Below are 13,738 nucleotides of genomic sequence, written 5' to 3' on the forward strand. Positions count from 1 at the left end.
AAAGATGACTTTCCTGTTCTCCCACTCATTTATCGGCCAATGAGTCATGCCGAGCAAGAACCTGGGGTTTCCACCTGGTAACATGTTGACAGTGAGAAGAAATAGTCAGGTACTAGATACATTTCCAGGGTATGGCTGGCAGGACTTGCTGATGTGGGCATGAGAAAGGAGTCGGGGACGATTCCAAGGTTCTTGGCCCGAGCAACACAGTGAATGAATGGTGGTGCGATTTATTTCCATGGGGAAAGAAAAAGGGGGAGTAAAAGGTTTTGGGGGTGGGGAGAAGAACTTGGGAATCAAGAGTTTTGTTTTGCGTGTTACTTTTCAAGATGCCAACTAGATATCCAAGTGAAAAAACGAGAGGAGATCTGCCGGAGGAGTCATGGTACTTAACTACACGAGGCTGGACGCATGGTGAGGAAATACATGCCAAGAAAGAAAAGTGGAGATGCCCTGGGGGAGGAGGAGGAAAAGCAAAGGAAACAGACCAAAACTGCAACTCAGCAGTGTGCTGTCCTAGAAGCAAAGTGCTGGCTTCAAGGAGGGAGTGAGCACTGTGTTAAGTACTGTTGGAAGTGTAAGGATGGAAAGGTCTGAAACTTTCTCTGGACTTGGCAAGAACGGGATGCAAGTGGAGACAGCAAATTTTACAACACTGATAGTTAAAAGTTAATTTGCATCACCACAGTGGGACCTCAGGTGCCTTGATAGCCACAAGCAGCCCCTCCCCCCAACTAACTTTTTAATGCTGAGAAAATGTATCCAGACGGTAACAACGCCTGCTCGGAAAAAAGAGCCGGGCCAGCAGCTAAACCAAAAAAACCAAACTCATTGCCATCGAGTCGATTCCGACTCAGGGCCAGCAGCTAGGCAGAGAAATACGAGAACCCTGTCAGTGTCTCCTAAGCAGCAGCCAGGCACTTTCTCCGCAAGAGCACGCCTGGCTCCTTCCGCCGCACGCGCCCCGGCCGGCCAATAGCCGCCCGAGAACAGAGCTGCTTCCGCCAGCGACCCGCGAAGAGACGGAAGTGGGAGGCAAAATCCATGCTCCGCCCAATATGGCAAACCTCCACCGCCAGCTGCAGGAGTATCTGGCGCAGGCGAAAGCGGGCGGGTCAGCGGCCGCGGTACCGCTGCTCGCGGAGGAAGAGGCGGAGGAGCCCGCGGCGGGGAACGGGACAGCAGGGGCGTGGCTGGGTCGCCCGAGCCTGCGCTGGACGTGGGCGCGGAACCCCGAGGAGCCGGAGGCAGCGGGCGCGGCGTGCCTGCCGAGTGTGACTCGCACGCAGCGGCTGGCGGCAAGCGGCGTGTGCCTGTTGCTGGCCGCGCTCTGCTTCGGCCTGGCTGCGCTATACGCGCCCGTACTGCTGCTGCGCGCCCGGAAATTCGCGCTGCTGTGGTCGCTGGGCTCAACGCTGGCCCTAGCAGGCGGTGCGCTGCTCCGGGGCGGTGCAGCGTGTGGGCGGCTACTGCGCGGTGAGGAGACGCCGTCACGCACGGCGCTGCTCTACGCCGCCGCGCTGAGCGCCACGCTGTACGCGGCGCTAGGCCTGCGCAGTGCCGTGCTCACGGTGCTAGGCGCTTGCGTGCAGATGGTCGCGCTGCTCGGCATTTTGGTCGGCCTGTTGCCCTGGGGCGGGGGCACCGCGCTCCGCCTTGCCCTCGGGCGCCTGGCCCCGGGCACCGGCTTCGCTAAAGCGCTGCCCGTGTGAGCGGTCGGGAGAGACTTGGAGCCTTTAGCCCAGCCAAGCACCACGCCCGCGTCAAGGACACCCACGGGCCGCAGAACGACGGAAGCTCGCCGACCGGCGGCGATCTGCAGACTGAGCGGCCGTTATGTACTGAAACATGAGCACTTTGGGAAGCTTCGATTTCAGCGTTCAGTGCTCTGGAAACACGAGATTTTGTCATTGAATTGGTGATAATATGCCATGAAATAGTTGCTTTTGCATTAACTGTGATTTTAAAATGAGCTCAGTAAAAAAAAAATGGCTCTTCGGTTTTAACTAGCTGTTTTTGCGATTTATCTCTGGTTTACGTTTTGCTTTTGTCGATTGTAAAGGTTTAGCTAGATTAGCCTCGTTACCCCCTCCCTCCTTTATTTTGCCATACTTAAGACTTGGATGGAGCCTTTTGGTGGCGGAGTGGTTAAACGCTCAGGCTGCTAACCCAAAAGGTTGGCAGTTCAAATCCTCCAGCAGCTCCTTGGAAATCCTACGGGGCTCTTCTTCTCTGCTGTAGGGTGCTGTGAGTCGGGATCAACTCTACGGCAGCGGGTTTGGGTTTTGTTTTTTTGGGGAAGGCTTGGAAATTATGGTGCCAGAAGGAGTCCTGGAACCTCAACGGTTAAGCGCTTGGTTGCTAATCTAAAGGTTGGCACCCACCCACAAGGCCCGGTGAAGATTACAGCCTGGAATACCCTGTGGAGTCTTCAGCACCTAACAACAACATAAGGGTATCAGAAGCACTTAAGATTTAGCCACTGGGTTTTAAAAATCACTTATTTAAGATGGTTGACCTGGGCTTTGTCTTTGGTTAGGGACATCGTCAATATGGTGCTTTATAACATTAAAGGAAAATTAGTTCTGTATTAGACAAAGCAATAGGACCAAAGGGGAAGTTTTGTGTTCCAAGAAGCTTGCTGTCTAGTGAGCTGCGTGTAAACGGTGGCTTTTGGAATGCTTAAGGTCTCTGAGCGGAACTGGTCTAGGGAGACCTTGGAGACAGGCATTAATTCTACATCCAGAATTCCCACATTTGATGGAAGCCATGGATTTCTACAAGGTCTTATTATCATTCCTGATTTAATGATCTGCTTTTTAAATTGCAGTTTACGATTTGTAGGCTGATCTCAAATAATGGAAGTAGGAGTTTTGCCGTATCTCATTGCCAAATGCCCTTTAGAAGCTAATTGCGTGTCTTAATTTACTGCCAGAAAGTATGGGCCAAGTATTCTGATGAGTCCAGAAAATGTCTACATGTTTTGTATTAACTTATCAACGAGGAAGCAAAATACAGAGTTTTAAAATTCTGTGCCAGTAGTTCTCAATCGTGACTGCCAAACCTCAGATCATTTAAATCAGAATCTCTGGTGTAGGACCAGGCATCAGCATTTTTATAAAGCTCCCCAGGTGAGTCCATCTTCAGCCAAGGTTGAGAACCATTTTTCTGTGTACTGGTTTGCATAATCTGAAAATAACTGATGTTTCCTGGGATTGGGTTCCCATGTTGCCTTACTAGGATGTGTCCAGCAGCGATCCACCCCACACTTAGGTTCCTAGGTGGGGTCAGTGTGTGGGCCTTGTTCCAGAAAGTGACACTGAAGTGACCACATACACATCACCCCACAGAGTTAGTGTTCTCTTGTTCCCGTATCCGTAAATAGGGCTACATATCTCGAGGGTGCTTGTAAGAGCAAACGTACTGTTTCAGCAAGTGATTTTTTTAATTGTAAAACCTTGTGCCACTGGCTGCTCCGTCAACACTGACACACTCTGTATGGTGGCTGGGAAGAAGGAACAGTTTCTAGTCCCTTAGCTACATTTACGTTCTAGTAATTCCTCTAGAACGGTCATGGTTTGCATGGCTTACGATTGTATTTTTATGTTGTTGCTATTACATTTTTTTAAATCAAACTTAAAAGTTCCCATTTTTTAAAGAATTCAGTCATTGTAAAATTCAAAATTCAAAGCACAATCTTAAATACGTATTTTGACACTGATGTTTTAAAATACCATATATGTACATACATACGTATATATATGGCCATAGTATTTAATAAATCCATAATTATTTTTTTCTGATTTAATTTGTTCTCAAAATATGATCTGGTTTGCTTACTGAGGTACTGTGTTTTTAAAGTTAAAGCCTAAATGTTAAGATAATAAAATTCTTACCACGTGAATCTTAGGAAGATTTAGATATGGGTGTGGTTTCTGGATCCCTTTTTAGCTTCTCAGAAGTTGATTATGATTTCTTTTTTTGAAGTTGTACCAGTGGAGGACAAATGAAGTCCATAAACCTAAAGCAAACTCGAGACTCCTAATAGTGTTTTTACTATGTGGTGCTTTTTTTAATTTCAAAGAAAAATGAAGATTACTCATTTGAAGTCACCCAAGTTCTAATGTCCCCAAAAAGTAGTGTGTCTGGTCGATATTTTCTCAGTGTTTCCACAGATATAAGTTAGTGTGTACTATTTTCTACACTGACAGAGAACCAGTTCAGAGGTGATTATATATTGTACTGCTATATCAGGGTCCCTTTTCTAAGCAGCCATTAAGACTTCCAGCACCACTAAACTTGCCAGTCCAGTGACAAACTGGAAGTGGCTACGGGACTGTACTTTTAATAAAGTTTTCTTCTTATGAAAACAAAATAAGGGTCAGTACAGAAAATATCATGGGTTATCTCAAATTGGACTTGGCTTCCAATCTATTTAAAACAATTTATTTATTTAAAACTGAAGGAATCTGTCATGGACAAGAACTTCCTGGTTTACTGTAGTTTGAACTGCCCTCTGCCTTTATGGTCACCAAAAAGCTGACTTCAGTCAAGTTCCTCTTCTCATCAGAAACAAGGCAGTTCAAGTCGAAGGTGAGGTCACTAGGAGACTCACCCAAGACAAAGCCTCTACTTGGATTTTCCATCTGCCAGGGCACGTCTGAGGCTTTGAACCTACTTCAGACAACTTTAGAGTAGGTTTAAAGTGTTTCTTATTCTGTAATAAAAACAGTGTGATAGAATAGCCATGTGAGAACTTGTGTAAAAGCAAGAATGCATTCAGATGACTTAAGAGTTTCCCATCAAGTATGCGCGTGTATATCAGCAACGGTGTGCACAACTTAACAGGTAATGTTCCATGGAAACTAAGTGTTTCCTGGAAGTAAGCACTTCACAACTAGTTATTTTCCGTTAATTCTTGCGTAAATCACATTCTGTATTCATACAAAAACAACATTTTTTTCTCTGACAAACTGTACATATAGGAACAAATTTCCAATTAGACATGAACCTAAATTTGTGGAGGTGCTTCATGTCTCATGACACTAAAAAAAAAAAAAAAATTCCAGCTTTTATCTTCACAAAACAATGCAGGGGTTAGCGCAATGAGGGTGGACAGGACAGCAAGGCCAGCTACTACGGTAAGCAGCAGCAGTCTCTTCATCTTGAGGACCTCATCAGGGACTCCTGGATTCAGTTGCCACAGAAGAGTTCAGGGATACCACGGTGCAGGCTTCCTTTTGTTTCTCTTGATGAGTCCACAAGAAGTTCTTAAATACTGTCCAGAAAGGCCTAAACATGTCCAGCCCCAGCTTCTACCGGCCTCTTCCACCACCCCTTGAAGCTCCTCGCCTTGGTGGGCCAGAGTTCATGTTACTCCCTCTACCCCAGTTACTGCCACTCCTGCCCCCTCTAGAAGGGGTACCACTGCCCGGAGGGCCCCCAAAAGGTTCATCTCGGTGGTAGTTGTCATGATGATCACCATCCAAGGAGCTGGGACGCCCGGATTTTGGCACTCTCTGGGAAGGTCCTGGGCCCCCTCGGCCTGAAATGAAACATTGATTTCACAGATGACTTTTCTTGGTAAGAGACATTGTTTATCAATACCTTGTGGTACATTTACTCTACAGTGATAATTGGATAGTCTGAGTCCTTCCTTGAAAAGGTTGTGAGGACATTAGCAGTGGCCTTCAGAGCACTGAAAAGTGTGTCTTAGAAACCACGCTGACTACAGGTGACTGGTAAGCCTTCACCCTCCGTGCAGCCCCTCCTGCCCACCATCTCATGTCCATGCTGGCTTGTGGCCGTACTTCTTAGTTCCAACTAGGCACACGTCCCCAAGGCTGTGACAGAGAGGACAGGAAGCCGAGGGGAAGACTCTAGAGCCCCTCACCACACCTATGTCCTCAGGGCTATTATGAGGGAAAGTCTGAAAAGTGCTGACTTGACTTTGGAAGCAACTATCAGACCGGACCAGCTGCCATCGAGTTGACTCCTGGTGACCCCATGTGTGTCAGAGTAGAACTGTGCTCCACAGGGTTTCTGATGGCTGATTCCTTGGAAGTAGATCACCAGGCCTTTCTTCCAAGGCATCTCTGGGTCGACCAGAACCTCCAACCTTTCAGTTAGCAGCTAAGCACATGAAATGGTTGCACCACCTAGGGACTCCTTGGAAGAACTAAGACCTCCAAACTGTTGATAAAGTTAATTACAACTGTTTTGACCAGGATCAGTGTTTACTAGTGACTGCCCCACTACCATGTGGCCCCTCAGTTTCTTTTGTAAATAAGTTATGTGAAATATCTCCTGAAGAACAAAGCATAAAAAGGAAAACACTGGCTTTTGGAATTATTTCTCCTAGGAATAACTATGTCTCAGACACACAAAAATACTAAAATTTTAAAAATTTTTTTCCCCATGAAATGACAGGATTTTGTCACATCTCCCATGGTAAACTCTCAACTCTGTTTTACTGTAAATTTTTTAAGGGAATTTGAATCCATTTGCGCTGAAGAGGTTAAGAAAGCTACCAAAGGAATCATTTAGGTTTCTCAGGAAGCACAACATGGGCCCACCTGAGGTTGTCTGGGTAGGAAAGCTGTCTGCCAGCCCATCATTTCCACACTAGCCACAAGTCCTTGGCCAACAGTCCTACATGAGTGCCACGAGCGCCCACGAAAGTCCACAATTACACCATACCAACCAGCCATAAAATGCCATGTCTGGGCAGGGAGATGTACTGGTGATATGTTAGGTAGTTTCTGAGAGTTTCACTCAGAACCAAACAGCTGTCAAGACCAAAAAGCAGACCCTTCTAATGGCAGAACTGTAAAGGGCAGGAGGGTAACGGGGGGGTGGAGCACAAAGTGGGGCGAGAGGGCAGTCTTTCCAACAACCTCTACACCACCCCACATACACAACTTTCCCAGCCTGACCTGAGACTGAGCTGTAGTCAGCATTTGGTGGCTGCTGGTTCTGGCTAAAGGTTAGTGTCACCTATAAAATAAAGATCCCAAGTTTCAAGTTGTAGAAATCATCGACTATCCCAGGGGGCACTCCTCCCAGATGATGCTCCCCTAAGTCTTTGTGACACCTGGCACGCAGTGTTCCTTCTGGGCCGAGGATCTGGGAGAGGACAACTGTTCCCCTTCCACCAGGATGCCCTCCAGGGCTTCAGAGCAGCCTCTGGTGGCGGGCAGCAGGAGTCCCACAGGAAGTGACCTCAGCAGGGAGAGTCGTGAGGCACCCTGACAAAGAGCAGAGTGGAAAACATGAATGATCTAGGGATTCCTGGAAGCAACTGAAGGAGACTCAGCTGGGGCTGAGCTCTTACGGTCGTCCAAGTGAGAGCTCCAGCTGGCTGTGGTACGGGCATAAACAACACTACATCTGTGCCACATTTGGAAATACGTCCTCCACATTGGAAACAGTCAACACACTGGAAGGGTAGAATGGAGAAAGGACCCTAACCATCCTAGCAGGGGAGAGATGCAACAGGCATACACTGGGTGGGGCTGGCCTGGAGACAAGGCCTCCTGCGGCAGTACTTGGCAAACACAGTTCCTGGTCTTTAACCACTGGCCTCTTACCTTTGCTACCTCGATCTTCTGAAGGCCCTCCAGTGGCTTCCATTTCTCTGTGCTCAGAGGTCCCCGGCCCGTCATGCCAGGGGCGCTTTCGGGGTGGCAGTGATGCCATGTCCATGCCTTGGAGAGAAGAGGACCGTTCTCTGCTGGCTGGGGAATGACCATCGTGAGGGGGATGATCAGGGCGGGGAGCATCACGGAAATGTTCATGACCTGGGCCTGAAACAAGAGCCATGGAGCCATGAGGCTAAGGACCCAATAACCTCATTATATTAAAGTTCAGCGTCAAGTACAGTTTCCATATTTAAGCAGGCAGAAATCATACTGTTGAGAATAAGTGGGACTTGAGAACCAACATTCATTCATGCAGGAAATATCCGCTGAGAAAGGCCAGGCCCTGAGGTTTACAAGTCACATTATGAATGCATAAAAAGTTCAAGATTAGAAATTAACCAAATCAAGCCAGTAGCTGTCGAGTCGATTCTGATTCATGGTGACCCCATGTGTGTCAGAGTAGAACTGTGCTCCATAGGGTTTTCAATGGCTAATTTTTTTTCAGGAGGCTTTTCTTCTGTAGAAATTAACATACCTCCCAAAATAGGAGGAGGTAGTAAGGAGAGAGTCTAGAGAATGAGATCTCATTTTACTCTCAGGATATCTCTGTACCCTTAAAAATGACTGAGGACCTCAACAAGATGTCATTTATGAGGGTCATATCTACTAATATTTATCATATTAGCAATTAAAATGGAGAAAATTTTAATTCATTTAACTATATTTTCCAAAATTAAAAACATTTAGTGAAAACCATGGCATTGTTTTATATTCAGACAAATCTCTTTAACGTCTGTCTTAAGAGAAGAAAGCTGGACTCGCCGTTTGCTTCTGTATTCAATCTACTGGTAATAAAATGCTTTGGTTGATGCGTATGAAAATCCAGCCTCCCAAGGAGATTCAAGTTGGAAAAGAAAGAACCGTGTGGATCCCTGAAAGGGGGTCAGGTCCCCCGGAGGTGCCCGGACCACACTTTGTGGACTACTGGTCTGGAATCACCCCTTCCTTACCTGGCTCTCTATTTCCATCCCAGGAGTCTGGTTTCCGTCCTCCTTCAAAGCGAGGGAACTCATCAGGAGTTGGAAGTAAGCCCTTCCTTCCTCCTGTAGTGGAACAAACACTACTGCACTCACAGACTATTTCCGGCACGTTCACAACAACCCAGCTCTGCTGCCCCCGTCCTTGACAGACCAGGGTCCCCCACACACTCTCACCTCGTGGTGTACCCCGACCTCGACCCCTGAGATCTCTTCCTCGGGCTGCTTCATCAGAAGCATCAAAATTCTCTTCTGGACCAAAGTCTTCAGGGCCAGGAAAGCCATCCCTTCCTCTGGGGGGAGCACGGCCTTCATGTCTCGGGGGGGCTCCTCTTCTGAAGCTTTAAAGAAAAAAATGGCATATTCCCATATATGTTCCTGTTTCAAGAGGCTTAGCGATATGAGAAAATAAGATGTAATGTTAAATGGGAGAAAAATAAAATAATATATTTTTTGAAATACAAATTTTACAATCCCAATATTAGAAGCAAAAAGAGACAGGAAGTAAACATACTAGCATGTGGTAAGTTAATTTTCTTTAGGCTTTTAGGCACACTTTCTAAAGGGCTTGTCTTATGCCAAGTGCTTTACGTGTACCATTTCATTTCATCCTCACCACCACCACCACCATACGGAGCCGGTACCCATGAGTAAACTGACGCACAGAGAGGTTAAGTCGCTCACTTACGGTCACACACTCAGCATTAGTTGGGATCTGAACTCAGCCAGTGTTGACTCCCCTTTACTGCTGGGTCCCTTTAACACTTGTCACTAGCATCTCCATTTTTTATGAGCATTTATTACTTATATAATCAGGAAAAAGGAGGGCACTGATTCATTCTTGCCAATGGCAGTAGGCACATTTGGGGCACCTGCTCCACCATCCACCCCAGCCCCTGGGCCTTCCTTTCTCAGGAGCAGGCCTAAGAGGCCCTGAGCTTCCCCAGAGGCCCCACTCCACAGATGCCTGGAGCAGGGTGGGCAATCACCTTCTGTCAGAAATTCTGAAACTGGGAAGCCCAGCTGATTAAGTGTTGCTGAAGGAGAGAGGCTACAAGGTAGCATCAGTGCCGCAGCCAGAGCCTGAGGGAAGCAGAGGAAATGGCACACAGGGTGGGAAAAGTGCAAAAGCACATGAAGGGAGCCACAAAAACCAGGAAGGATTGGAAGGGAACGAGGGGGCAGGCCAATCTGCCAGAGTTGCCCTGCATCTGGCCTCCCCTGGTGCAGGCTGACCTCCTGCTTTTTCTTGAGTTTCCATTCAGTTGACTTTTGATCCCAACATTTTGAAAAACTTCACACCTAAGAATAGTACAATGAGCACCCAAGATATACCAATTCTTAACTTTCAGCCACATTTGCTCTATCTTCTATTCATCTATTTACAAATACATATTTTGAACCATCTGAAAATCAGTTGCAGGCAATACGACGCTTCACCTCTAAGTAGTTCAGCATGTTTCTTCTAAAAACAAAGATTTTCTCCTATATAACCACAACACCATTACTCTCAATAATATACAACTTTATTTCATATATGGCCCAATTAAAACTTTTCTAACTGTCCCCAAAATGTCCTCTATCAGATCACATATTGTTACTTAGTGGTCACATCTCTTTAGTCTCCTTTAATCTGGAAGAGTCCCCCTCCTGTATTTTGTCTCTCATGGCCTTGATATTTTTAAAGGGTCCAGCCAGCTGCTTTATAGAACGTCCCACAATTTGAATGTATCCAATTGTTTTCTCAGGTAAACCACCTGTGAGAAGAATACTGCTTAGGGAATATGACTGGCTCAGTGATGCTGCTTTGTCTTACTGTTAGTGATGAAAAGGTGATGGTGCAGCTAGATTCTCTACCTCAAAGGTACGTTTTCTCTTTTGCAGTTAATAATGCAGCTAATGCATCCACTGATGCATCTTGCCTGAATCCATTTTCACATTAGTTAATAAGTCATCTGTGGGGTGATACTCTGGCACTGTGAGCACAGCCTGTTTTCCCACAACCTTTCACTCAGTGGTTTTAGCATCCACTGATGATCTTGCCTGAATCAATTTTCACACTGGTTACTTAAACCAAGGTGATTTTCTAACTCTATCACTCCTCCTATGTTATTACTTGGCATTTTACTGTAAAAAGGGGTTTTTCTGTTTCCACTCGACGCATCTTTTCAATAACCATCCTGGTCCTGAGAATCATGCTGCCCAAAAGCCAAGTGGTTATGTCCAGGATACCGGCTAAAGTAACAACCTGCAGGGGACGGTGGTCTTAGCCAGGCAGAGGAGGAGATGGGCCAGGAACAGTGTCACAGATTGCACGCCCTCCCCAGACAGGCTCAAGAAAGAATCCCAAAACACTGTAGGACTCTTCTTGTATGACTACCTACAAGGTACCCATCAGATGATGGCCCTAGTTACAGAGATACACAGAGAATCTAACTTGCCCTAATTAGGAAATGCCTTCTAATGAGCCTAGCCTAATTAATACCTCTCTGCACTTTAACATGATGCATTTATTCAACAAAGAGTCCTGCTCTTGGTCTGGAGGACACAGTGGTAAAAAAGCAAAGCCCTTGCCCTCATGAAGTTTACCTTCTTGCAGGAGATACAAGCAATAAATAAATAAATATTTTACTCAGTGTCAAGCAAGGCTAAGTGCTATGAAGAAAAACAAAGCAGGGCACAGGAGCCGGCTGTGACAGGAGGAGAGCTCCAGGGCCCGGGAACACATAGCACACCAGCAAGGAGCCAGCATGGCCTTTTCCCGCGGCCACACCTAGGCTGCCAGTCTGCCACTAACACATGAAATACAATATAAACTGAGCATAATGAAAGTTCCAAATATTGCACAGGATTCAGAGATTCAAGAAGTCAATAAATAAATCCGTTCAATGTGGAAGAAAGAGTCACTTCAATAAATGGTGCTTGGAAAATTGGATTTCCACATGCAGAAGAATGAATCCAAATCCAAGCCTCACACCATGCACAAAAACCAATTCAAAATGGATAAAGGAGCTAAACGTGAAAACTAAAACCATAAAATGCTTAGAAAAAAATATAGGGGTGAGATTGCAGAGCCTCATTTTTAATGACGGATTATTAGATTTGACAACAAGAGCACGAGCAATAAAAAATAAAATAAAGGGGACCTCATTAAAATTAAATATTTTGTTCATCAAAGAACTTTATCAACAAATTGAAAAGACAACCTAGATTGGGAGAAAATTTTCAGGAACCACATATCCAATACTCATTGCTGTTGACCCTACAGGACAGAGTAGAACTGCCCCATAGGGTTTCCAAGGAGCAGCTGTGGGTTCGAGCTGCCAACCTTTTGGTTAGCAGATGAATGCTTAACCACTGTGCCACCAGAGCTCCATATAGCCAATAAGGGTCTAATATTTGAAATATATATATAAAAAAACTTCCACAACTTAACAACAAAAAGACAAACAACCCAATCAAAAAATGGGCAAGGACTTGGACAGTTTACCAGTGAGGATATTCAAATGGCCAACAATTACATAGAAAGATACTCAACGTCATTAGCCATTAGAAAGATGCAAATCAAAACTACAATGAGATACCATCTCACTGCTATTAGAATGGCAATGACCAAAAAATGGAAAACAAGTGTTGATAAGGATGTGGAGAAACTGGAACCCTCATTAGTTGCTGGTGGGGATGTAAAATGGTACAGCCACCGTGGAAAAAATTTCAGTCGTTCTTCAAAAAGTTGAACACAGAACTACCACATGACCCAGAAATCCTAATCCTAGATATATACCCAGAAGAAATGAAAGCAGGAAGGTAAGCAGAAACCTGTATACCAGTGTTCACTGCAGCACTATTCACAATAACCAAAAGGTGGAATCGATCTAACCGTCCATCAACAGATGAATGGATAAACAAAATGTGATACATACATACAATGGAGTACTACTCAGCCATAAAAAAAAATTAAGTCTTGAAGCCAGAAAAAGAAGTGGATGCATGCCACAACATGAACTTTGAAAACATCATGCTGAATGAAATCAGTCAGTTGCAAAAGAACAAACACTGTCTGATCTCACCTGTATGAAGTAAACAAATATATAGAAACCAAAGCTTATTAGTGGTTACCAGGGTGGGAGAGAGGGGGAAAGGAGAGCTCTGCTTAGGGGGCACTGAGTTTATGTTAACAACGGTGAAATGATTTAGAAAAGGATAGTGAGAATGGTCGCACAACTTGAAGTTTCTACATGTACACTTCAGTAATCAATGTCACTGAATTGTGCATGTAGAAATTGGGATGGAATATGAAGGTGATGCTGATGCTGAAGCCACTGAAACTGAGGCTCCTGCAGACATAAAAATACATTTCAAAGAGAGACTGGATATCATTAAGAGAGGCCCTTAGGAAAACTGGAAAGCCTTTAATATTTTTTCAAAAAAATCCCCTCCGACAGCTGCTTTCCTTAGGCCCTGCTATTCCCCTTCCTGGCCATCTTATCAGTCTTTTTGTCCACCACATCTCCTGAGCATGGGAGCTGCTAGACCTTAGCTCAATCCCCTCCTAGCAGCAGTGAGAAACGTGATGGGAAGAGACTTGGGATGGGTGGCCAAACCTGCAGGAGAGGCAGGACTGATTAGCAATACACAACTCAGCACATCATAAAGCCTCTCAGATTCTCAGTTTGATCCCTCACCTGTAAAATGCTGACAGTAATACCTATGTCATAAATTAGTCTAAGAATTAAATGAAATAACAGCATCTCGCATATAGCAGACACTCAATTATCATCACTGGTTATTCCCTTTTTTTAACCCCAAGCAAGCTGAGAGTTCAAACTTGACTTTGACCTCATTTATTTCTTCAGGACTGCAGATTATCTGTCAGTCTGATTTCTCTTTGTTAAGACCCTTAGGCAATTATGCAAAAAAAACCTGTGTCTGTTCAATAAATCCTTTGTCTCCAATCTAGATATCTGTTTCATATTTCATCATTCTAATCAAAACATAAGAAAAAGACTCCTAACATGAAAAGAAAAAAAAAAAAAAAACCACTCATAAAGGTTAAAAAGC

At 45.1% G+C, this 13,738-nt stretch overlaps 2 protein-coding genes across 4 annotated transcripts in view; one reads left to right on the forward strand and one right to left on the reverse strand.

Moving 5' to 3' along the window:
• The first annotated feature begins 1,015 nt into the window (after positions 1 to 1,015).
• SFT2D3 (SFT2 domain containing 3) lies at positions 1,016 to 3,803 on the forward strand. The gene has a single exon (XM_023741361.1). It carries the CDS (start codon positions 1,059 to 1,061, stop codon positions 1,710 to 1,712), a length of 654 nt encoding a protein of 217 aa, XP_023597129.1. The 5' UTR covers positions 1,016 to 1,058; the 3' UTR covers positions 1,713 to 3,803.
• Positions 3,804 to 4,913: 1,110 nt separating this feature from the next.
• Positions 4,914 to 13,738, reverse strand: part of WDR33 (WD repeat domain 33) — a 146,414-nt gene continuing 137,589 nt past the window's right edge. For 2 of the 3 annotated variants that reach the window (XM_004387037.3, XM_023741359.1), the window contains 4 exons: positions 8,855 to 9,018; positions 8,651 to 8,743; positions 7,590 to 7,805; positions 4,914 to 5,545 (listed from right to left, as the gene is read on the reverse strand). In XM_004387037.3, the coding sequence (XP_004387094.1) occupies positions 5,316 to 5,545; positions 7,590 to 7,805; positions 8,651 to 8,743; positions 8,855 to 9,018 (703 nt within the window). In that variant the 3' untranslated portion in view covers positions 4,914 to 5,315. Of the gene's footprint in view, positions 5,546 to 6,974; positions 6,997 to 7,589; positions 7,806 to 8,650; positions 8,744 to 8,854; positions 9,019 to 13,738 lie in introns of those variants that run through there. The other variant, XM_023741360.1, reaches the window with a different exon arrangement.

This window comes from Trichechus manatus, unplaced genomic scaffold (genome assembly GCF_000243295.1).
Source record: "Trichechus manatus latirostris isolate Lorelei unplaced genomic scaffold, TriManLat1.0 scaffold00179, whole genome shotgun sequence".
Lineage (NCBI taxonomy): Eukaryota > Metazoa > Chordata > Mammalia > Sirenia > Trichechidae > Trichechus > Trichechus manatus.

Excerpts from the sequence above, each read along its gene's own strand:
- SFT2D3 (XM_023741361.1), top strand. The coding sequence starts at position 1,059 with ATGGCAAACCTCCACCGCCAGCTGCAGGAGTATCTGGCGCAGGCGAAA.